The sequence below is a fragment of the Phaethon lepturus genome, unplaced genomic scaffold (genome assembly GCF_000687285.1).
Source record: "Phaethon lepturus isolate BGI_N335 unplaced genomic scaffold, ASM68728v1 scaffold622, whole genome shotgun sequence".
Classification (NCBI taxonomy): Eukaryota; Metazoa; Chordata; class Aves; order Phaethontiformes; family Phaethontidae; genus Phaethon; species Phaethon lepturus.
The window spans coordinates 3110-27921 of NW_010523869.1; the positions used below are offsets into that span (position 1 = coordinate 3110).

The 24812-nt window shown below is 34.6% G+C and overlaps 1 protein-coding gene across 1 annotated transcript in view; it reads right to left on the reverse strand.

Moving 5' to 3' along the window:
* Window positions 1-1241: 1241 nt before the first annotated feature.
* Window positions 1242-24812, reverse strand: part of FMN1 (formin 1) — a gene marked incomplete at its 3' end in the record, with an annotated part of 90895 nt that continues 67324 nt past the window's right edge. Inside the window, exons 6-12 of the mRNA XM_010282232.1 lie at window positions 24392-24479; window positions 14375-14436; window positions 13529-13617; window positions 8813-8942; window positions 7183-7329; window positions 3550-3609; window positions 1242-1362 (exon numbers count right to left, since the gene is read on the reverse strand). Coding sequence (XP_010280534.1) covers window positions 1242-1362; window positions 3550-3609; window positions 7183-7329; window positions 8813-8942; window positions 13529-13617; window positions 14375-14436; window positions 24392-24479 — 697 coding nt within the window. The remainder of the gene's footprint in view (window positions 1363-3549; window positions 3610-7182; window positions 7330-8812; window positions 8943-13528; window positions 13618-14374; window positions 14437-24391; window positions 24480-24812) is intronic.

Sequence of the window (24812 nt, forward strand, 5' to 3'; positions counted from 1 at the left end):
TTAAGCGTATCGCTTTTCCTACTTGCTGCCCGTGTCTTTGCAATGTAGAACAAATATGATGCGAAAGTCACAGCCTCAGTGCAGATGCTGCAAGACTAAGATGCACGACAGCAGGACTACATGCTGAAAACATACAAGATCAAACACAGATCATGTTTCTGCACAAACTAGCCCAAAAGAGGGCAGGCCAAGGGGCTTACAGGGCCAAGCGATTAGAGGAGATAGAGCACTCGCTTATGCCCGGGTCGAACAAACAACAACTGATACTTTCCTACCACTGTTAACCTTTGAAACTATCCTAAGATGGTAGTGACCTAATCCAGCAATTTCTAACTGTAAGGATAAATTATTTTGGAATGGTTTTCATTGCCTTACATTAAAAAAATTAAACACAATCATCTTGTTCAACTCTGATTCTAAAAGAACCCTTCCGTTTTGATGCAGAGATGTAAATGTAAATGGAGAAGCTGTAAGGAAAATTATGCAAATTTTCTCCCTAAACGCCATTTTCTACACAAAACTGCTTCAGTAAAAGTAGCAACTTTTCCTTAACAAAAAAGACAGGCTTAAAATATTCAGTTATCATTTGCTGCATTTATTTTTAGAAAGTCATATGAAGCACAAAATAAAAATGATACTGCTTGGAACACTTCGAGAGCAACTCTTCCTACTTTATTTCCACTCAGTACCTTGATTGATAGATGAGTTGGGTTTCTGAGCCCCTCTTTATAATAAACATTTTAAAATGTTTATTTTATGTCCCAGGGTGAAAATATTTTGAACTGGAGCTTTCCATTTCCCTTCGCTGTGCCTTGGCAAGCTGTGTTTTATTTCTACATTAATAGTATTCAACTCTTTCTTGTATAACAACAATTTAACAGCTACAAGTACTGAAGAAAGTATTTATGTTATGGAACTAACAGATATCTCCAGTTAAACACACAGTTCTGGAGAAGCCAGAGGAAAATTCACACATAACTAAAGAAAATTTCAGAAAGATTTCTTTAGGGGCCTTTTGCTTGTAAAAGGGAAAATAACTTTTCAGTATCTTCACTTTCATTTTTATTAAGTCATGAGTTGGAATTTTTTTCCCTAATTTATGTGAGTAATTTGTGCCACAGTGTAAAAACTCTAAATGAATCAACACTATAAACCTAATTAGCAATAAGAAAACCTCATAAAGGTTACATTTTAAATAGCACTTTGTTCTTAGCAGAACAAATGTGAAAGTTCCCAGTTACCTTCTAGATCTCTCTTCAGTTTCCTTAAGTCTTTTATTAGGTCTTCAAACTTAACTTGGGAGGCCTGGAAAAAATCCTGTGGTTCTGGTAAAGGAAAAATACTCTTGTCTGTTCCTGCTTCCTAAACAAACAAACAAACAAACAGGCCACTAAGAAAATTGAATGCATTTACAGCAAAATAAATTACTTTTTTTGAAACATCATCTATGAAACACTATTATAAAACTGCAAAAATAATATATTTTAAATCATTCTTACTAAAACAACATATATATAAGTCAAGATGAAGTCCTGGCCATTCTGAATGTTGAAACTTCCTTTTAGATGTTGTAAAACAAACTATGCTCAATTTAAACTATGAAACAACATTGAGCTCACAACATTTTGGTTCATTTTATATCAATAAAGGTTGAGATAAGGGATTAGAATGTTTTTAAAATACATAACATGATTGCCTATTTTAATGCAACAAGTGCTCTTATGCCAAAAGCTTGTAGTTTCACTCTCTCCCAATTCATTAAATATACACACATTTTATAAGCGTAAATTGAAAACAGTATTTATATATTGTCTGCAATATTTTATGCAGGTAAAAATATGCAGTTGAAGGTTTGTGTGGCTAAATAAATCACATGGTTTAATGTCTGTATGGAGCTCCTAAGTATATACCTTATTTTTAGCACAGCAAGAAAAAAAAATCAGAGGTAAAAAATACCCCCAAAACAAAAAAATCCTTACAAGCTTCAAAGCAGTATCTCCAGTGGAAATTTAATAAGTAAAGTATATAAATGGTATTGATATGACATTGCCATGTATAAGCATATACCAGTGAGTTTAAAACACTACCTTTGCACAGATTTCAGTCTGTAATAAAGGAAAACTCATTGGTTGGAGAACTGTGTTGTGAACAGGGGAAAAATAATTTTATTATTATAAAGATATGAACATTCAGGGGGAAAATGTACAATTTACATTATGTCCATTTCCTCCCAAGGAAGATAAACTGTTTTGTTCTACAAAATTCCCTGAAGCAAAATTACAGTATAGTAGAAAGTTTGCAGAAATATTAGAAATTTAAATAAATGAATTAGAAAGCATTAGCTTCAGCATTATTAAAAAAGAAGAAAATAATACATATGTCAATACCCTAGTAACTAAGAAACATTATAGGCTAGACAAAGTTGCTTTTGTTATGAGGCTTTTTACAACAAGGATACTTAAGCTAAAGTAATAACACTTTATTTCCCTGCTCAAAAAAAAAAAAAAAAAGAAAAAGAAAAGAAAAAAGGAAAAAAAAGGAAAGAAAACAAATACAGATCTACATATCTGATAGTTTTTAATCTCCTCTACAGCTCAGCCCCAGGAGCCATTTCACAGGCTCCTGACATACAGACTCTCTTTATTAGTGTTAGAGATCATAGAATCATAGAATGGTTTGGGTTGGAAGGAGACCTTTAAAGATCATCTAGTCTAACCTCCCCGCTGTGAGCAGGGAAATGTCTTCACTTACTTTAGTCTTACTCCTGGAAAAAATACTCATGACTACTAATACAACAATTCAACATCCTTATGTCAGAATTAAAAAAAAGAAGAAAGAAATAAAAATAAAAAATAAAAAAATTATTTGTATTCAAGCAGACATAGGGCCATGAAAAATTATACTAGTCTTAGATTCAAAGATTAGGTAAAGGCATCTTCTTAATCTCAAAAATAAGCAACTACGTACTTAAAATCAATTAACAGTGACATTTTTATTTAAAAGACAGTAGTTCAAATTTCCTACTCAAAACCTGTGGGCACTGCTGATATCTGTCAAAAAGCCTCACAAATGTAACTCACTCAAAGCAGCAGCCACACCTCTTCCCACATTTTCAACCTCTAACTTCATCCCTATCAGCTGACTCAACTATCTTAAAGCACCAACCCCTTCCTGCATTCCGTCACGACGGAAATCATGCTTCTGTCTTCCAGTATTACCCCACCAGAACAGGATTTACAGTGTTACAATAACCAGGATATAAGACGACTGTAGCCACCACCTGCTCAGTCTGCAACAGTCACAGGCAAGTGCCTGCAGTGGGTAGTTCAACGGGTAACGTAAAGTTTTCCAAAGCTGTATCATAAAACCTATAGCAAATTTCAGACCTATTGATGTCCACAACTTTTATAGGAAAGCAACAGAAACAGGCTTTTGTTTTTCCATCAGAGCTACTGTGTTCAGATGTTAAAAACCCTAATATAAACCATTTTACAATCTCTTAAAGAAACCTACTTTTGGAGAGGCTGATCCAGTGAATGAATCTTTTACCTTATCACAATGGCGTAGGTAATATATCACGACGTAATCCACAAGATTAATACCATTATCCTAAGAAAAAATGAATAATATTATTTATTATAATAATAATAATAATATTATTAAAAACGTGTCTGATTAAGACTGTTTCAAGTGAGTGAAAATTTACTCTTTCAAAACAAACATATTATTATTTTATATTGCTGTGAGAAATAGGACTCGCAGTATCTTCAGGCCTGGTGTTACTGACCAATCTTTTATAACATAAGGTTGACCGTACCACCACAGGACCTAGAGCATCTTTTGGTTCTAAATACCAAATAAGAAAACATGCACTGGTGGGAGAAGCTGTCTCCTTATCTTTTTTTAATAATACAAGGCATTACTGAATAATAATATTAACTTGAATAATAATATTAATTAATAATAGTATTCTTGAATATAATATTAACTAAATATTACAGTCACTTCAGGTATATTAAGGTTAACTGCATTTTTTGATTCCTCTAATCTCAATTCTGTAATGGAGATCTGAAAAAGACATAGATATTTTTCATATTTTACTCCAAATATAAAACCAGATAGCATGTACCTAATAAGTATATTTCATGCCCTGTTGCCTTATAAATATGAATTTTAATACTCACTTTGTGGAATCATAATTTCCACGGTCCTGCATACAACAACTGTACACAACATCATTTTATTTTGTTACATGTCACTGGGTCAGCATAGGCAGATGGACCAAAGGAAAAGTGTAAAATTGCGACTTATATGATACAGGGTGCTGTTCAACAACATAAAAGTATTGTAATATAGGGAATTATATCTGGAATGTCTTTGAAGTTTTTTTGGATGTGTTTTCATCTTGTATATTGCCAGGTATCAGGACAAACATTTGTATGTGAATAACGCCTGAGTTTCTGTACAGATCTGCCTCACCTATATTAAAGCCTGCAGCACATTATATTTTATTAATATCATACACGAGCAAAATTCTTAAGTAAGCAAGTCATTGCTGCCATGCAGAGAAATCCTCTCTGCTTGTATAACAGTTTTAGAAGACATTGCTGACAGGTCACGTGACAAAAAGGAACCGAGGTGACTCATGAACATTTGATTGTCCTTTTAGAGTAAAATACACCTGTTATTCTATTTTCTATCTGCTAAGCTATCCAACTTATTACTTGAGTTTAAAGAGTATTTGCAGAAGTCAAGAAACAGAGATTTTTGAAGTGGTGAGCTACATTTTTTTAAAAAACCTCTGTATCAAGTAACTTTCTAGACTCATGTGACAACAAATGACTTTTATGTGAAATAAGAGATATTTAACATTGACTCTTTATCTTAGATCCTGGAATTCAGCTTACCTAGACATAATATTGTTTGCTGGCAATTCTCAAAAAGGGAATAACAGGACACAGGAAGGATACCTTAGTGTTCAAATATACAAGAGTGCATTCTTCTTCCTTGCAAATATGGTCTACCAATTACCTCTGGGGTTTCTGCCTGTAGCAGCTGGCCCCTTTGAGATTTTATGCATTTTGGAGACTAGTCTAAACTAATAATATATTTATTTTGGCTACCAGGAAACTGTAAATACTGTAATTTTTTAGCTTGCTTTGCTAAGGAACAAGTCTTATGCAAGTATGCTGTACAGCTGTCACTCCTTTTCATAATTAATAATTTTGGAATGTGCTGGCTAAACTCAGCCAAATCGGAAAGTCCCAGAGAGAATTAAATTCTTACAAGTTTATGGTTAGATAGATGAGCAAGACTAAAATTAGTACTTCTACTGAGAAAAGTCAGGCAAAGCTCAGTTGTTTTACATTTTTCTTCATGTCAGCTAGACAACCAATGAACACCTGAGTACTGGGAATCTTGGCCTGGTTCTAGTTTAGCTGCAGCTTGTATTGTGTCTTGTCCATGGAGTAGGACTGGAAGAAAAGTGGTCATAGGGAACAGCTGAACCATTGCAATGAAGAGGAAAGCAAGAATTAGAATCATAGAATTATTTAGGCTGGGAAAGACCTTTAAGATCATCAAGTCCAATCGTAAACCTAACACTGCCAAGTTCACCAGTAAACCATGTCCCTAAGCACCACATCTACACGTCTTTGAAATACCTCCAGGGATGGTGACTCAACCACTTCCCTGGGCAGCCTGTTCCAATGCTTGACCACCCTCGTTCAGTGAAGAAATTTTTCCTAATAGCCAATCTAAACCTCCCCTGGCACAACTTGAGGCCATTTCCTCTCGTCCTATCACTTGTTACTTGGGAGAAGAGACCAACACCCACCTCGCTACAACTTCCTTTCAGGTAGTTGTAGGGCAAGATAAGGTCTCCCCTCAGCCTCCAGACTAAACCACCCCAGCTCCCTCAGCCACTCCTCATAAGGATTCTTCTCTAGACGGTTCAACAGCTTCATTGCTCTTTGGACATGCTCCAGCACCTCAATGTCTTTAGCAGACAAAGGACTCAAATCCATTGGAAAAACTTTCATTAACATATTTCATTAATATAGTCACTGAACAATTCATTAAATGTGTTTTTACACTTCATTAATGAAGGTGTTCAGAAGTAAAATAAAAAGCTCCCTAGACATACTGCTTTCCTGACATTGCCTGTCTCACAAACACATTCCTATGTACATGAGGTATAACCGGGAACAAAAGCTTAAAAATCTACCTTTCTTACAGTTCAAGAGAGCACTTCACATAGGAAAAGAGGAAGAACATGAAAGAACGGGGTTTTTTCTCACCCTCCAAATCTGTACCAGCATCAGCAGAAAATACCTCCTATTCTTTGTTGTTTCATATATCCATGTGGTGTCTAGGTATGCTTTAGCAAAGAATGACTTTGAGAAGTGTTTCCATTGCCTACGTTACCTAGCACCTCCTCCTCTGCCCTGCTGAAATAAGGAACAAAGTAACCTCATATCAAAAGGTATCCAGAGTTTGTTTGAGCCTGACTTTGATCCTAGCATGACTAATCAAAAACGTACTAGTGGTTCTCAATTTTTGACAAAATAATTTACTGCCATCTATGAGCATTTTCTCATGCATGCCAATCAGAATTCATGCCCTACATCCATTTAACTGCCAATTCAAAAAAAAAAAGACTGAAAATATCTTGTTGGGTCTGAGACATCTCTTTGAAGAGGATTAAAATCCTGTATATTATATATTTATATCCTTTACATATAATTCCTTATTGTATATGCTACACTGAACCTTTACTGCTATTTGGTTTTTAAGCACTTTTACTCACCTACAGCTACCTTAAGTAAGGGCAAGAGAAAAGAATGGGGACACTTACAGACAAAGACTTCAGCAGTCTGTGCTCGCTCACTTCATTCTAACCTACTGTAATTAAGTCCCTACTAGTAAAAGAGAGACACAGAAGTTCTCACATAAGGTAATTGTCCTAGTAGTACCAAATAGGAGAAACTGGAGATTATGGAAATATGCACATGTGCAGAAGGAGGTGAAAAGTTGGGAGAAAAAAGCAAGAAAATGGTACAAAGTGCCTTGCTCTTTCAAGCAAGAATAGTAAGAAATAAGAAAAGGCTAACATTTGACAGATGATAGAACAAAAAAAAATCACTTGAGAAAAATTATCTTTAATTAAAAATGAGTACTTACTCTGCTTTTGACATCCTTTAGTTTGGGAAGTATTTCCAAACCATATCCATCAGCTTGACCTCGGGTCCTATTTCCACCATTCATATAATTTCCAAAAGCCAGAATCAAACCTAAAATTTCCTTTACACTGGTCATGTTCAGCAAAGCCTGGAAAATGGATACTAGTCTGTAACTTCTGTTGGCACAAAAATTCTAATTGCTAATATAAAAACACTTTTTAAATTTTATTTTTGATAGAGGTTTTATTTCTTGTGTGTTTTTACCCCTCTAGGGAAAGGAAGCTAAAACCTGTACAAAAATCAAACATTTAAAAGAAGCATTTATTAGACTGTATTTGCTTAAGATACTATGTTTAACTTAATCTATTATGAAGCAAATTATATGGCATCATATACTATGTAGATGACAGAAAGATTAATGGAATAAGATTACTAAGCATTCTTAGTAGCCTTTAAAAAACTTACAGACAAGGTGCTTTATTATGAATTTGCATAATGCACAGTCAAATGGAGATGTACTATTTTTGCTTCCTCTGTGTTAGACTCGGAATGTTATATTCAGTCTGCTACTCATTCTTCCTGGTGCTCTGGAAACGCGCATTTCTGGATCCATACTTAATGCAGATATACTAGGGCTAAGAACTAAATTACTATGCCTCAAAACAGAAAAGAAATCTAGAAACACAGTGGAGAACTAATAAATTATTTTAATTTACATATGAAGACATCTATCTTGGCAATCTAGAATCTGAGACCATGGGCCTAATTCTTAACTGTGTAGCCTTACACTACATGTTGGATAAATCAATTGTAGTGTGAGCTCCTCGTAAGTAAACTGAGGGCATTACCACTTTCCTTATCTCATACAAAACTGATTCCTTATTTATGTCTCCTTTTGAAAGGGAACACTAAGTGACTATTTTTATTGTTAAAATACGCAAAGAAATCCAAAGGGGTAGAGCACAGGTACTTTGTGGCAGCAAAGTTAATCAAAAGCTAATCTTCAAATTGGAGAAAAAAAAAAAAAATCAAATACTGTCCTGACCAGGATGTTATACGTTTAGGTCAATATTTAATTTATCTTTTAATTCTTATCTCATTCTACTTTTCATATTTTATTTGTTATAATTTCAAAATCTTGTCTTTAGTCTTTCATAGTATAGAAATCTTAGGTAAAGCTTTGTCAGGTACTAAAAAATCTGCTGATTAGAGTTAACAGAAATGTATAGATACCAGGGGAGAGTAATAAGCTAATGAACGTGACAGGCATCTATTGCTGTTGGCATCAACAGCGATATGCAAAAAAAGTAAGCTTGCAAGGCTGTGTACTAAACTAGTCTGATATTTAATTTCTGTTTTATGGAGATTACCTGTGACTCTACTTCATGTGCAAAGTAATAAAAATTCAAATAAAAATAAATTTTCCTGTGTAGAGCATAGGGCATCACATAGAACTCACCTTCCCTCTTTCCTCCTCCTTTGGCTCTTAGAAGCAGCTAAAAGATGTAATATATTTTTATTTTCCTGATAAGCCAATAACCACGCTTAAGGTTCATCACTTACAGTAAAAAAAGAAACATGAATACTCTAAAATACATTTATGCTTTTAGTCAACTTTCATTAGGACTTACCTTGGAAACACGAGTTACGATATCAACTTTCCGGTGCACTGATGTTATCCCTTCAGAGAAAACTGACTGGAAGATAATACACTGAGCTCTTTCTGTGAAGTTGGGGATCTGAGATAACTCATATAAAAATCTGTGGAAAAAAAGAGTATTAACTAATCTTTATATTTCTTATCTGTGCGGCACACAATGGATCAACGATGTAGTATTATGAAATACACATGCAATCTTTCCTACTTGGAATCAAATCTGACAGGATTTATAATTGTTATATTCTTTATGCTCAATGGGTTAAGAAATCCTGTTAATATCAAGAAAAAGGCAAGACACTAATCATTGTCACAGTAATCCATTAACTAACTATCGCAGCTGCAAAAGAAAAGGAAAGACCTAGAGACACACTATCTATTTACTGTTTTCACTCATGTGTTTTTGCTTCCCTTAAAAATGTGCCCAGCAATACGGAACTTAGTATATTCCTACAAGGTTATTTCATAATATAAAAAGTCTGTCAAGAAATTTCTTCCGATGCTTAGCCTCAATTTTCTTTTACTAATTTGCACCACACTTCCAATTACATAGCAGCATGTTTTACGGTAATGCACCTAGCTATGTATTTAGCTCTAAAATACTTGCAGATTATCTCTCTCTTCAGTCACTGTTCAGCAAAGTTACTAACTCTTTATCTGCTCTTCATCTGTCCTTGTATATACACTTTCCTCATGAGTCTATTCCAGCTTTCTTCCTTTAACTCTTTGGTAAATAAAAATAAATTGAAGTATATTCAACAACTCCAGTTCGGGTATCACAAAATGAAAGCATCCCAAAGGCATGAGTAATTCCTCCCTTTTCTTCAATTTAAAATGTAAGAGCTTGGCTAAATAACACAAGAAGCTTTAGCATTCCTTATAACAACAGGGTTTGCATAATTTACTGTGTGGGTTTTGAATTTCTAGAATTTCAGTGATACACATGCTGTCTTGAAATCCAGAAACAAGCTGTCTTTTGCTCCAATACCACCTTAGAAACATCTTCTAATTGCCTGTCTACAGATACCCTTAGATTCCCCATTAACACAACGCGGTAAAGATTTTTCTACCTCACTGAATTATTGGAAATTCTGTGAACCATTATTAGCTTGAATTCTTATTACATTTATTTTAATTATTTAAGCCAATACATTTTATTTTTCCAAATTATTTCTTTTTCATAATAAATAATATCAGTATCTTCCAATCTGCTTTATAAATTTCTCCTGCAACACTTTGCTGAATGCATAGTGACTGTCTAAAAAACCAGCAAAATCCACCTGTGGCTGGTGTGAAATACTGTGTTTTAATTGGAATATAATTTCTTTCCTCCTTTTTCTTTCTTGCATGATGAAAAAAATCTATTGTGACAGTAGGATTGGGGAGGCCTGGCTTGGCTTTACACTTAAGCAGTGGGAAAAAAAGAAATGCCAAGCTGGTATTAATAAAAATGCTTCCTATTGGGAATGAATGGTATTGCCAGGAAAAAAAGAGGATACTTTGCACTTTGTGTGAGAGAAACAAAAGAAAGAAAAACCCAAACTGCTTCACTAAAGTTCTAACATACATACATTTTAAAAGTTTAAATTTAAAAAAAATCAGATGACACATTTCTTTCCTTCCCTTGAAAACGGAAATCTCTCCTACACTGCTGGTCATCCAAGTACAAAATAATTGTGCCGAGCATTAAACAAGCATCAGCATAAAAAGAAAATGTCTCCAGATTTTGGAATTCAAAGTATCCAATGTAAATATCCAGACAGAACACTTATAACTAAAATCTGTCACAAAAAGGAATCTTAGTGACAACAAATGTAGTTACTAAACACAAAGTCATGGCATGAATCTGTGGTTAATGATAGACAAACCACCAATTCAGGTGGACAAAACTTTCTGAGAGCAAACAATATTCTTAGTTCAGTCATTTTTGCAATTTTAGTCTAAGAAAAGTATGATTTTAAGTTAAAGTAACAATGACAATGACTGTGACGTAGCTTTTTGATGGGTTTCTCATTGCTACACTTCTTATGGCCTAAAGTAAACATAAAGAATTTGCTGTTCATCACTGTGAGGTCCATTTTTCTTCTCTCCTGAAGAACTTGAGAACTTTTTTATCCTACCAGAATCTTGTAGTAAAGGACTCGAGAGTACTTTCACTGATCCTATGGAGGTAAGCTGTTTATCATTTCACATTTATCCACATTTGAAGAACATAAAATTTAGAAATAATTTTGTAGAAAAAAGGTGAATCTAATCCTGCAAGCTTCTAAGTAAGCCAGCAGGATTTAAACTGAAGTCAAAGGAAAGTGGTCTTCAAAGAGAAGCAAATGGCATTACTTGGACAGCAATTATTAATAGCTCACTACTTCCTGAATTCAAACCACATACAAAAGAGGAAAGCTCAGTACCATATTTTGCTACTACTTCCTTCATTAGTATTTCTTTCACAGTAGAGAGAACTTCACAGAGATTACATTACAACTAAAAGGGTCTTCTTGGAAACTAGCTAAAGCATCTGTATCCTGCTAGGAAAGCCCCAAACTGTGGCCAATTGTGCATCTAAATCTTTATCATGTTAATGAATATTAGCATTTTAACAACTATTACCATGAAGCATAACTTAGGGGCGCATTGTCATGTTGCTGTCATACTTACAGTTTGTGCCAACAACAGCAAATTTAACATGGCAGCAAAACAAATTAAAATCACATGTGCAGGAGAGCATCAGTGATATCACTAAAGCTTTCTATTTCTCTGATAATCCAAGCATTTAAAAATGGCAAAGATTTCCTTTAGACTTCAGTGAATTCACATCAATGGTTTCATTATACGAATGCTTATTACTAGTGTTTGCAGCTATTATGACAAATGGTTTAGTTTGCACTTTTGTTCTGATCCTCATTAAAGAAAATACATGAGGCTTATGCCCTGCAGCAAATATTTTAATCACACATAAAAATTTAGCACTTTTCTGTCTCTAAGGTTTTATGGAGTTAGTATACATAGTACAGTTCTAACAAATCTCCAGTTCTGCATTTAGGCTTAGAGGCTGACTTAAGACAACAAAACCAGCAGCACCTCATCTACTGAGTTTTCAGCAAGGACATTATTTTGGAGGTCAAATAAAATATACATAAGTGCATCATCAGCAAATTGTTTCCCCCTTCAGGCAACATTTTAAAAAGCTAGTTTTCTTAACCTATGTAGTGTAATAATAGGGTAAAAATGGGATACTTAAGACTTGCAGAGAGAACACAAAGGGTAATAATTGATAAAAAGTAGCTTTTGTCTTTAACACTACTATTTTACACTGAATGATCAGGTGTAACTGCTTTATTTATAGTTCTTCACTTTTAATTATGGAACAATGATAGCATAAATGCAACTTTGTGTTTAATTAAGATCAACCTCTCTCCACTATAATTTACAAAACCAGACAACCTTTTAAAACTCTAGAGCTCTGCAAGATTTGTATTCTCCAGAACATAAAACGCATTAATATTTATTTCACTCAGACATACAGCAAACATATTTCCAAAGATTCAAGCTCTGGAAAACATCAACTAGTCACACAATGTATTCTTATGCCCCAAGCCAATGCAATGAAAACCATGGGTATGGGATGCAAGAACAAGCTAGTTTATACACTTTACAGATATTTGTCTTCTTAAGTCTTACTTAAGAATGATAGCCACTCTTAACCAAGAGTAAGCATGACAGCCTCATCTCCCAACATTAACCTATTTCCTAGTGGACAGTCACAAATGAGTATTTAGCTGCCTTTTGTTAGGAGAAAGAGGAAAAAAAAATCTGCTCTTCACCAGTAACATTTTCATGGGAAAAAAAGGTATGAAGATGTAATACTTCTGACATCAACCAGTCATATGCTATCTCTGTTGATTCTTCCTCCACCATCCTTTCTTACACCAAAGACAGAAGAAAAGACAAAAACATACAAGAGGGCAGGGAGGCCTCAGGGCAGGAAATTGCACTGTGATTAGAAGAGGAGGATGGAAGTACAAAGGGGAAAATAGCAAAGTAGCAGAAGACAACCACCACTGGTAGGCCAAAATCTGAAGCCAAATGTATACACTAAAATAAAATTCAGGATTACCATTCTGCTCGTGAATTCTTGTGATTTTCACCTTGGTCTAAGGTTTATTACAACAGAAAGAGCAACACTTAAGAAGTTTTTCAGCCTAACAGTTGTCACTGCCCACAACAGTCACAGGAGATGAACTGTGGAATCAGCCTTGTAGGTCTTCAATCAGCATGACTAGAGCGTACATTGTGTCTTTCTCACAGGACTCGCCAAAACCCTCTCTTTGTGTAGCTCTTTCAAATAATCAACAAGCAAAATCAGTCTGTCACTGCTTCCTAACATTTTAATATAGCCCTAAAAGCTCTAAGGGAAGGATAAGCCTTTTACAAATGTGAGAATGGGAACAGAAATTTATTGATTCAAGGCTACGTATTTTACCAGTTCTGGTGGTGCAAGTTGACATAGTAAAATCTGTCATGTCTGCAAAAAGTTGTGTATGTGATTAAGGCAAAGTTTACATTATGCCTTGAAATACACAGAAAAGTTAAAAATCCGCTACCAATAATTATGTATCAAGATCCCTTTTAATGTATCAGCAAAGGACTATACTATATAATAATAAAATATTAAAAAAACCACCCAACTTACTGTTCTGGTTTATCCAGAAGTTTCAGTTCCTCCTCTTTTGAAGTCTGATAATATTGCTTGATTTTCTCCAGTTCATCCTTTTGTGCTCTCTGAGTGAATTAATTGAAAGTAATTAATATCAAATTAATAAATTACTAATTTACCTGCTTGTCTGCAAATAACAATTTTTTTTTTTTTGTGAAACATTTAGACTATGCATAAGAGTGAGGCCTAAAGATCCATGATAAACTCCTTCAGTGCCCTGCAGTGACATTCACCACCAATGGCCACAAAGCAGAGCATCCTTGTAGAGCACAGCACTACATATGCTGCTATAGGATGCTCCACACAATTTAGGTCGGAGAGGTAGCTCTGAAATCTCTACAGCCAAGTGTGAAAGTATTCTGTCACATAACTTCAGAGTCACACAGTTCATGAATGCTATATGCTACAGAGCAACTTGGGTAAGGACAGCAATGCACTAGCCCGAGTTAACTGATCTAGTAGCCACTTACATCTTGAATGAGAAAAAGCCAGCATGTTAGCACAAAAAAGGCCTTAAGAACAGTATTTTTCAGGCAGTTCAGGAGAGCACATGGATAGATGTTATACCTTTTGTTAAATTTTAACCTGATTCCAAAGGCACTCCATTGTTTTAAATTTGACATTTAAGAACTAAGCCAGTAAGAGAAATATGCATGTCAATGGGTATTTTTTTATGTTACCTATTTTATTACTGTTAAATTCCTTAAAGACTTTTTCTATATGATGCCTCTAGCCTAAAATGACAACATAAAATAAAACTTTACTTATTCTGTATCTGAGATACTATGGTGATTAACCACAGCTTTACCCCAGTTTACTTACATTTTCATATAGTGCTTCCAGTGTTTCCAGATCTACTATGGAGTCATCAACACACAGTATAGCTGTATAGAATATAATCACAAATTAGATGCTCATACTTAAGAGTTCAATTTTGTTTCCTGAGAAATGTACTAAAGAGATCTGGCCTAGCTAAAAATATAATACGTAACAATAAATAATATTTTATAATAATAAATGTATATATGCATATATTTACATATATATGTATATAATAAACATAAATGTAAACTGTACCCAGTTTATATTTTATTATTTTCAGCATTTTATTTTTGTTCTGACTTCCAAGTCACAGGACTCATAAAGAACTTACTATAAACTCTGTCTTGGGAGAATTTTCCTCTCCAGTATGCTCAGCAGTCAAAGATATTACCTGCCAGGTACTCAGCTGATTGTGTAGTTGGCCAGGCAGGAGAACATGAGACCTGATACCAGACAATGAGCAGCACAGATTTCATGGTAGCTTAGAAGGCTGGATAGGAAGCAACTGAGAGTTAGGGTATTTAGGTCTCCCTATGTGCATGGGAGATCAGGGAGATCCACTTGTCTTGGGGCTAGCAGTCTTGGGAAGCAGATAGGTAGACAAACTTGCAAGATTTGCAAGTTGCAAATTTGCAAGCACAAAAGATCGTGCTACTGATTTTCAAGGTATCTTCATATAGCAGCTCATGTTTGAGTTAGCTTTATCCACCAGAAAACTACCCACATGATACTTTCCATTGTTTTTAAATTTTAAACATCACATAGAGATACCTGAAGTATACTGTTCAATGATTAATTATGCCTCATTACTAAAAATGAAGTCTGAAAATGTTTCCTATCTTAGTTCCAATGTTACTACATTTGGAATATATGGCATTAGGTGTTTTGAACATTTGTAAATCCCGTTACAATTTAGGCAATGTATTGAGACTCTTCTGAAAACTAAATAGGATTGGTTCATGGTGCTTTCTAATGTTCTCTAATGTCAAATTCCAGTAAGCTAAGAGATGCACAATAGAAGAGAAATAACTTTGGATGTTTAATTTTTCTGAAACCAGCATTTCATCAAGATTCATAATGGGACTGGGCACAATTTCTGAACTCCTCCTTATGTTTAAATGTTACTGGGAACATTAATCCCAAAAGAATCAAGCTTAAAGCCTCTACCAATTTTCAACATAACTCATCATTAGCCAGTACCTGATAACTTTTAATTTCAACTGTACTATATTTCTTCAAAGGAAACTTGACTGCTTGTGAATTTAGAAGATTTTAAAAGGTCCTGCTGTATTTGCGATCCATGTTTGAAAGGAGCAAGGCACACATCTTTAAATAATTATTTAAAAGTAATAAGCTTTCGCCTGCTCTTCCACCTACCCCACGATTTTACATTGTGAAATTAACCAGCAGGCTAGTAAATTTTCTCTGTGGCAGGCTAATTAATTTTATTAAAAGGTCCAATGACATTTAGAATGCTTTAAAATTTTGCCTGTCAATTATGATTCCATCTGTTGACATTACACCTTGGTTAGAAGTAAAGAATTATACAGAAGACAATATCAGTGAAAAAAAGCAATATCTCCAACTATATTTGTCCTGTTGGAAAGATTAAAAAAAAGCTCAAGAGCGTAACCAAATACAAAGCCCAAACCACAGAGTTTGACAAAAATCTTTGTTTAAAGAAAATCATTAGGGATTGAACCTATGAGATCATCTGTTGGCTCTTGCAAGATGGTCCCATGAGTTGCATTATCTTCTGTATTATCCAATGAAATTTCAAAAGAACCTAAGAGATTGTAAAAATCTATTGGAAAATTGGTTTCACAGTCCAATATAGTTAATTGTTAAGATATTAAAATATGCATATTGAGTTCAAAAACTTCCCCTTGTGGTTTCACTTTCATCCTATTTTGGAATATTTCTCTTACAATGAGAAATTTATTTATCCAGAGCTATCTAGAAAAGCAACTTCTTGGAGGTAATTTGAACCTGTACTAGAAATGCAAAACATGTAACTCATAGTAGATTTTTTAGGTACAAAACTACGATGAACTACTATTACTACTATTACAATGAGAGGAAGTGGTTTGAAAAAAGAACACTTTAATAAGAATATTAAGATCTGCACATCTAACTGGAATTTTCAATCAGATATTTGTCACAAAAAAGGCCCCAAAAATCACAAAGTGGTTTTTAATGCTAAATTTTCTTATCCATCTTTCTGTACTCAACACCAGTTGTAACAAATCAACATTGTTTTGTGACATGATAAAGCAAAAAATGTTTGGGATTAAACTAGTAAAATACAATCTGATAAGTGAACACATTTTAAACAGAATTAACAATAATCTGTGTTGAGACATTAATATTAATTATTTTCTCTTCTGTGCAAGTATGTGATTGTATAAATGCACCAAGAAAATATTTTCTGACTTACTTGCTATACAACCTGTCCTGCTATTATTGGCAATGACCATGCAGACAGGCTGCAGTTAAAAATCTAGCTATATTACTCAATTCAGTGATAGCTGGACAGCTCAGGATGCCATTCTTAAAAAGTCAGTACTGCCAGAACCCACACAAACTTCTTTATTTCATCTTCATGTATTTTAATATCTTTATCTTTGTCCTTATATCCTTTTTCATTCAAACTGATCAAACTTAATGCCATACACATTTGGAGCAAAAGATAAAAACAAAACCATGTAAAATTATGAAGATTGGCTCATTTTTTAAAAAAGAAGCACTGATTTTGAAAAGCTGGAAGAAAATCCCAAATTCATAGGTGTCTCAGTATTCTTCATATTCTTAAAATACAGCATGTGCAATACATTCACAGTATGTTGTGTAAATTAACTTGAGTTGGGGGAGCTGAAAAACCCCCATTACACTAGATCAAAGAAACTAATTATTTTACTTATTACTTAGAGTTACAAGGAACAAAAGCTTCTTAACTTTTCTGTGAAAAACAAAACCCAGTTTTAATCATATGTATATTAGCATTATTAAAATGAATAAAAACCTTGGTAAGTTTTTCAAAATGCTCTTCCTGATACAGTGAATTTAACCACGATACTTTACTGCATTAAATCTCATTATACCAAGACTCACGTAAGTGTTAAGTAATATAGGTGAAGTATCATAAATCTACAAAAGAGGCTCCAAAACAATTAATAGCTATTACAATATCAATCATCATCGGTGGTTTTTACTTTTATCTTGCTTTCTAGTTAGCTGTCTTCCTTACACTGTCAGTTCGGTTAGAATATTTCACCTACACCTCACAATATGTCGAAAGGAAGTAGACTCATGCTGTGAAAAGCTGGTAATTTTATTGGGTTCCTCTACCTTTAAAAAATCTGTTACTTGGCCAAGTCTGGTTTCTGAGATCCTTTTTTGCAGGGAAATTGAGGCAAACATTTTTATGTGGCCTATGGTGTCTGCTCACAACAAGAAGAATTTATATACACAAGGATCATTAGTGCAGGGTTGCACCCATTAGGATATAATAACCGTCAGCTAGGACAAAAAACAGATCAGCATCATGCATTCAAACTAACAGGCACACATAAAAATACTTGCCAACTACATTTCGCATACTAAGAGTATTGCTTCGAATACAAACTTGTACCAAAGGTTTTTAACAGATTCATTTTTTAAAAATCAATCTAACTGTAAAAAACAGATTCCCTACTACACAGATTTTTCACATACATTGTTTTATCACCTCAAAAATATAAACCAAAGAAAAGTTGAGAATTTAAAGCATAATGTGTGCACTTTACATACTACTGTAGAACTTAAGAGGTTAAATATGAAAAAGATACTTCTCTCCTCTTAACCAGCTTAAATACCAACAGTCTTAAGGCTGACTCTGATATACAGACGCACGCCTACTAAACACTTTTTGGTTAAATCAGGATTTAAGTCCTGCTGACAGAGCTTACATATACTCAGGAGTATCAAACCACTTAATGTGACAATTAAACTATGAAATATGAAGAAATCACCTTAACTGCTCCCTAATGATAGAACAGAAATACGTTATTTAAATAAAAAGAGCTTGCCAAAGGTACATTTACTCGACCTGGAAGTACTTCATTGTTTTATGTAGTACATTCTGCTGAGTAAGGCTTGATTTGATGGGAACATGAAGCCCATCACCGGGAAATTTAAATTAAATTGTGACTGATCTAGTCAATTAGAAAATGACATCGATTGTTAAATACAAATGCCTACTTGGCGAAACTGCCTAAACTATCCAAATCCCTCTGCTTAACTTCTGACAAATTGATATGTTCTAAACTTATGTAAAGGTTTTCTCCACTATTTAACTATCATGCAACATAAAAAAAAATTAAAATATGTATTACAAAGAAGCACCATGAGCACAATGTAGGTCTAGAAGACTAAGAAAGCTCAACTCCTGCAAGAAGTCATGAGCAGAAGACACTGGCACTAATGTTAACCTGCCCACATCAGGCTGGGTGCCCAAGACAGATTCACAGAAACATGTGTTGTGAATTTTCCAGAACAGAGAAAATAATTTTTAAAGAAAATTGTTTCCCAACTTCTGAGATGGGTATGCAGCTACCTCTACGCTTCATGCATAGTATACGAAATATATAGAATGCATACTCCGTCTAGGTGGAAGTGTCACACAACTTTGGAAAAACAGTTTTTAAACCTTTATAATCTATACTTCCGTCCTGCAAAATATTTCAGTTGAAACACATCATGCAAGTAAGAAATATTCCAAAGCATTTATCTTTATCCAGAAGTATTTCCAAAATAGAATAAAGAAAGGAACTGTGAAACTATTTGTGCTGCATGATATGGTTAAAACACAAACTGGGATTCAGAAATTTTGAGCACACTAAGGTCTGCAGATTAGATTTGCTTTGGAATAGTTTGCCTTATACATAGAAAACACAGTCTTTCAGATGCTAAGAAAAGTGCCTGGTTAACAATGATACTGTTCTCCAAAGTTTAGATGTTCCGTAAACCATAAATTACACTAAGACAATGCAACCTATTTATATAACTTCTATGGCCTCTTATTAGAGGAAGACCACATAGATATCCCAGGATGATTAGAAATATAATACAGAATTAGAATGATTATTGGACTGATCATCAGTCTGGAGGAGTTAATCTGCTGTTCACATTCTTCCAATTATTTACTCCAATATGTTGATAACAGAGGGTAAATCACAAAGTTGGACAAGTCCAATCAAGCACTTTTCAACTGGTTGACTGACATCGTACAATAGAATCATAGCTGTATACTTTCTAGAAAGTTGTTCCCCTCCTACAATGCCATACAAAAAATTTTGATCAGAGTGACAATGAGAGTTACTTGCACTGCTCCTGATCAGAGTGTCGTTACTGTGACACTATAATAAAAATATATTCCACATTTGAGGATTAAAAAAAAAAAACACTAATGAAGGTGAATCTACAAAAGCAGATGGCTTGACCTAGGCTTTTTAACAAAATCTATTCTAATCCATCCCATCTAAATGTGATCAAATACATTCCCCTAGTATTTTCAAAGCTTAATGTGCCTCTGCATAGATAGTTTACATTGTTGTTGAACACAAGAATGTTCCAAATGCACAATAAACATACCAGTTCCCCATACGTGCTATTACAGGTTGGCCAGTACTACTCTGATTTAATAAATGGGAGTCTCAGACATTATATTTAATTCCTTAAAGTCTACAAAAGAAAAAAAATAGCAAATTAGCATTAGAAATAGAATTAGAAATGCCAAGGATCAGTGTTAAATTCTCCCCTTTGCCATATAGGCTAATTCTGTCAGCGTTGCAGTGCTAGAGTGTTCATCTCTTGCCTAGGCAAGTGTACCAGCAAAGCCTGCAGCTGTTCTACGTGGAGCAACATGGCACTTTATTGCCACAAAGAGTGCAATAAACTATAAAGTGTGCATCTGGTGTGATCTACCGCATCTCATAGATTTGGTACCATGGAAGATATACCAGCATGGGAGACCATCTAATTAACGCTGATGGAAATCAGGGGTATTAGACAGTGAACTACTTCCAGCAACGTACAGAAGCAGAACTTCTGGTTCCCCACAATTTTAGTGGCAAAATGTAGGTACTATGGAAGTAGGGAGGGATTTTGGAGAAACAGTCTTTTGGACATAGACATCTACATTTTATCTACATCCCATTTTCTGTAGCTAAAACTTTTTTTCATCTGGACTGCCCCACAATTTTGCCAGTTTACTCTTGAACAAAGATCTCAGTAGCTCATGGGAAACCAGCACAGATGATGTGTGCTGCAGAAAAGAGTATTATTATTATGTGTCTTCCAGTATCCTGCTATTGCTAACTACTATACTGGGAACTGCCTGAGTGACTGGAATCTTGCACTGTAAGATGTTGGGATCAGTGCCCACAGAGGGTCTTCGCATACAGTTATAATCAACATTTCCCATTAGAAACAGAACTGAAACATCTCACTGTGGAGTGAGCTGCAATACTTCAACAGCAAAGCTACACAAGTAGTCTTGAGCCACAGGTTTGTCTCTCAAGTTGTAATATTTCAGCTGAACAATGATAGGAAAAGTAAGACAGAAGTGCATTGATATGAAATGGAGATTAGTTCTCTAAGTATCTAGTCTTAAAGCATATTCCATACCTAACAGCTGACCCCCACTATTCCTCACGTCTTCTTTATAAAGGTTTAAAAAAACCCACAGAGAAGCAGCCTTTAAAATAATCTCAAACCTATGTACAATTTGATTATTGCTATTTGTTTTTAAAATATAAAAACAGATCCTATATAGCATACCGAGACAGATTAAAAAAAACCACAGAGAAGCAGCCTTGAAAATAATCTCAAACCTTTGAGTTTGAGATTGTACCTTTGTACAATTTGATTATTGCTATTTGTTTTTAAAATATAAAAACAGATCCTATATAGCATACCGAGACAGATAGATTTTCTGTCTGCTGCTTCTGCTCAGGAAATTACTATGATGAATATGGTCTAATCAGAAACTATATTACCCTCTTACCCTATATTACCAGATTCACCAATGAAATTTGTTCGTGTTCTCAGAACATTACAGCACCTAGGACTTCTCTCCCACCTACCAAAAAGCTGAGTTTTAGGACAGGTGCAGCACGACAATGTTAACCGTCCCTCTGCATAATATAATACCAACACTAGCCAAAATAATTATTTAGTTTTACATTGTCTTCTCCCTAGACTGTACTCTTAGATACAGCAAGAATTTAAACTTAGCTGCAAAAGATGAACTTCACTCTCTCAAACAAACATGTGTAGGAGATTCCCTTCCTGAAGTGTGGCAGCTAGCTCATTATCAAATGCAAACTGAAACATCTGGGTGCCAGATATGGTCACTTGCTTGTTTTGCACTGCTGAGCTATCTACAGAATATGCTGTGAAGCTATTTACTTTCATTTGAGAGGGTAATCCTACAGATGCAGAGATCTCACACTATTTTAAAGGAGGATGTAATTTTTCTTGTGATTATTCTTGTTTTGCCTTCTCTACAATTTTGCATGTGTCTGTATGCGTAGGGCAGTTATAGAATATATTTGTATTTTTGTAATGGCTACTTAAGGTAGAGTAACCAGTACACTATACATAGACAGTAAATTAATTTGTACATGGCTTTTCAACAAACATGGCCAGAAACAGTTGAAATAAAATTACATATCCTCTTTTTTTTTTTTAATTTCAACTTTCCTTTGCTTCAAGTGTCTACATTCTCTGTTGCAAGCTGCCAAAGACCACTAACTTTTCTTTCCCCTGTCTTTCACATACTGCATTATGCAATGGAAATTGGCTTCAAAAAAGGGATGGGTGCTTAATTTTCATGTTTCTTACAGGTAGGTCTTTGTAACTTCACTTTGTTAAAAAAAAAAAAAAAGAACATGGACATTCATTAACCCAATGATCATATGCTTTTTTGGTTAGGTGTTGTCATGAGCTATTTAGCTTATTATGATCTTTTTTCATGCAGTACATTGACTATAGTGGTCTTCAAGCAATTTGTCTGCTGATAGGCCGGCTTGCACACAGATTTAAATTAAACAAAATACTAGGAGATAAACACACACTAAAAGAGAAACAAGCATAATTCTACTGTTGTCTTCAATGTAGTATGCATTTCTAAAGATCCTCTCTACAGAACAGATTTTTTCCCTAGATAGTCTCTGCACACAGATCTTGATTATTCTTTGTAATATATTTAAAAAAAAAAGTTCCACTAACAGTACTCCCATATCTTGCTTGCATCTCCTAGCTGTTTCCATAAGCAAGAGGCAGCATATTCTATTGCTGTCTTGAGCAACACATGTGGTGACAGGCCAGTCATTTGCTACCTCCAAATAGAGAGGGTGATGAGTTATAAACTCTCCTTCAGTGACAGCACTTGTTTTGGTGTCTCTCTTGTACCAACATGCTAATTTTCATTAAACTTGTAGGACTACATTAGCTATGTCTACAACTGCAAGTAGTGTAGTCTTTAGAAATGGATTTGTAGACAGCAACAGCTGGTACTAAGGACCCAGTGTTCACACTATACACATTTCAGAGAGTTTTAACTATCTCTTATCTGATCCTGTGGAATTTAAAACCTGCCGTAGGTGGAGACTGCTGACGTGCTGCTAGAGCACATCTTCTAATTTAATTTAATTCTGAAGGATGCTTGTGCACTCTGAGACTGCTCTGCAAAGCAAACACAGCAAAGGGGACAACTGGTAGGTTTGATTCAAAAGTGCATTGATGATTCAAGCTAAAATTCTAGTGTATACATACCCAAACATTTGACTTATTCTTTCTCTTAAATTTAGTATAAATTGTCCTGAGGGTTTCAAAAGCTATAGAAGTACAGCAAATGACTGATAGATAGCTAGATAGATTATATTTTAAGTAGAACATCATGGCATGGAAAACAAAAAGTCATGAAAACTCCTCTGAAGATATGTAAAAATACTACCCAGTTTTTATAATACAGCTGCTATCCTAACCTATGCTGCTGTAATTCCTGCCAGCAAATTATTCAGACCTTTAGTAATAGCAGGTTTTTTCATCTTGTTGTGATACCTTTCACACAATACTGGCAGGCACAAAGTTATTCCTTCTTTTTGTTTCCCTCCATCCCAAGAGACATCTGTAAGCCCTTGTGCTTTTAAAGTGCTAGATGCTCAAAGGCTCTTCTGAAATTAATAATCATCAATGCCAGCAGCATCTCAACACCCTACCCAGTATTTGCATGTGATGGAAGGAAAACAATAGCAAAAAGGAGACATCAACTTCAATTCTTCCAGCAGTTGTTTTAAATGGTGAATATTTTCCTTTTTTTAATGTGAAAAAGAAATAAACAATATCCTTAAACAATATCTTTTTAAATCCAGAACATAAGCAGAATCTGAATTACCCCAGTTGTTCTGAAAAATCTGTGTTTCTCTACAGTTGTATTGGCAAACTCAGATAATTTCTACCAGTAATGGAATTTATATACTGAGTAGCCCTATGCTTTGAAAAATGCCATCCAGTAATGATCTTTCTGATTGCTACATGGTAGCTGCATCAGTTTGGGATGTGCTTTTTATACCGCTAATGAAGCAAAATGTAAACAATTCAGCAAATACTGACTGCATGTTTGAAGCCCAAAAGACTTATATATATAAGCCCTCCATTTAATTTTTGTCAGCAGAGTATTTGCTTAAGAAAAAGGAGGGAACTGTAGTGGAGCAATATGAAACAGTTTTGAGAAAACATTGTATGAAGGTGATATGTGAACTGAAACTGTACAGAGGGAGTTGTACCTAAATTAAGTTCTGATTATTTGGGTGAAACTTTTACACATACTGGAATATACTGGAAGAATGGTTCTTCTGATATCTTAAAGAGGACTATATTCAAAGCACATCCTGTTATGTAAGAAATTCTCTAAAGGGAGCTATGAGAAAATATTCACGCAAATATGATACATTAAGTGTGAGAAACACTTACCTTGTTGAATATCCTTCATCTCCAGGTGCAAACTGGATATTAAAATTCCTACAGTTTGAGATCGTTTTCCATCCAACAATTTGATAATCTAGAAAGATGATGCAAAATGACCTGAGATCAAATGAACACTCCATGAAGGATTCATTCATGTTAATGACAGAATGTTAATTTGTGAATTTAATTCAATGTCTCTCCAAACATCAAACCTTTTTATTAGCTAAATGTGGTAGTAAAACCTTAACCTTATCTATATGCCCTGCACCTTAACAAATATAAATGATATAAATATAAAATTCAAGCTTGATAAATGTAAAATTGAATTCTCACCAGGCCTAGTAAAGAACATCACCTCTTACTTGTGGGATGCTTCTAAGAAGGAAAAAAAGGCACTCCAAACATTTATTCTGGGATATACTCTTTC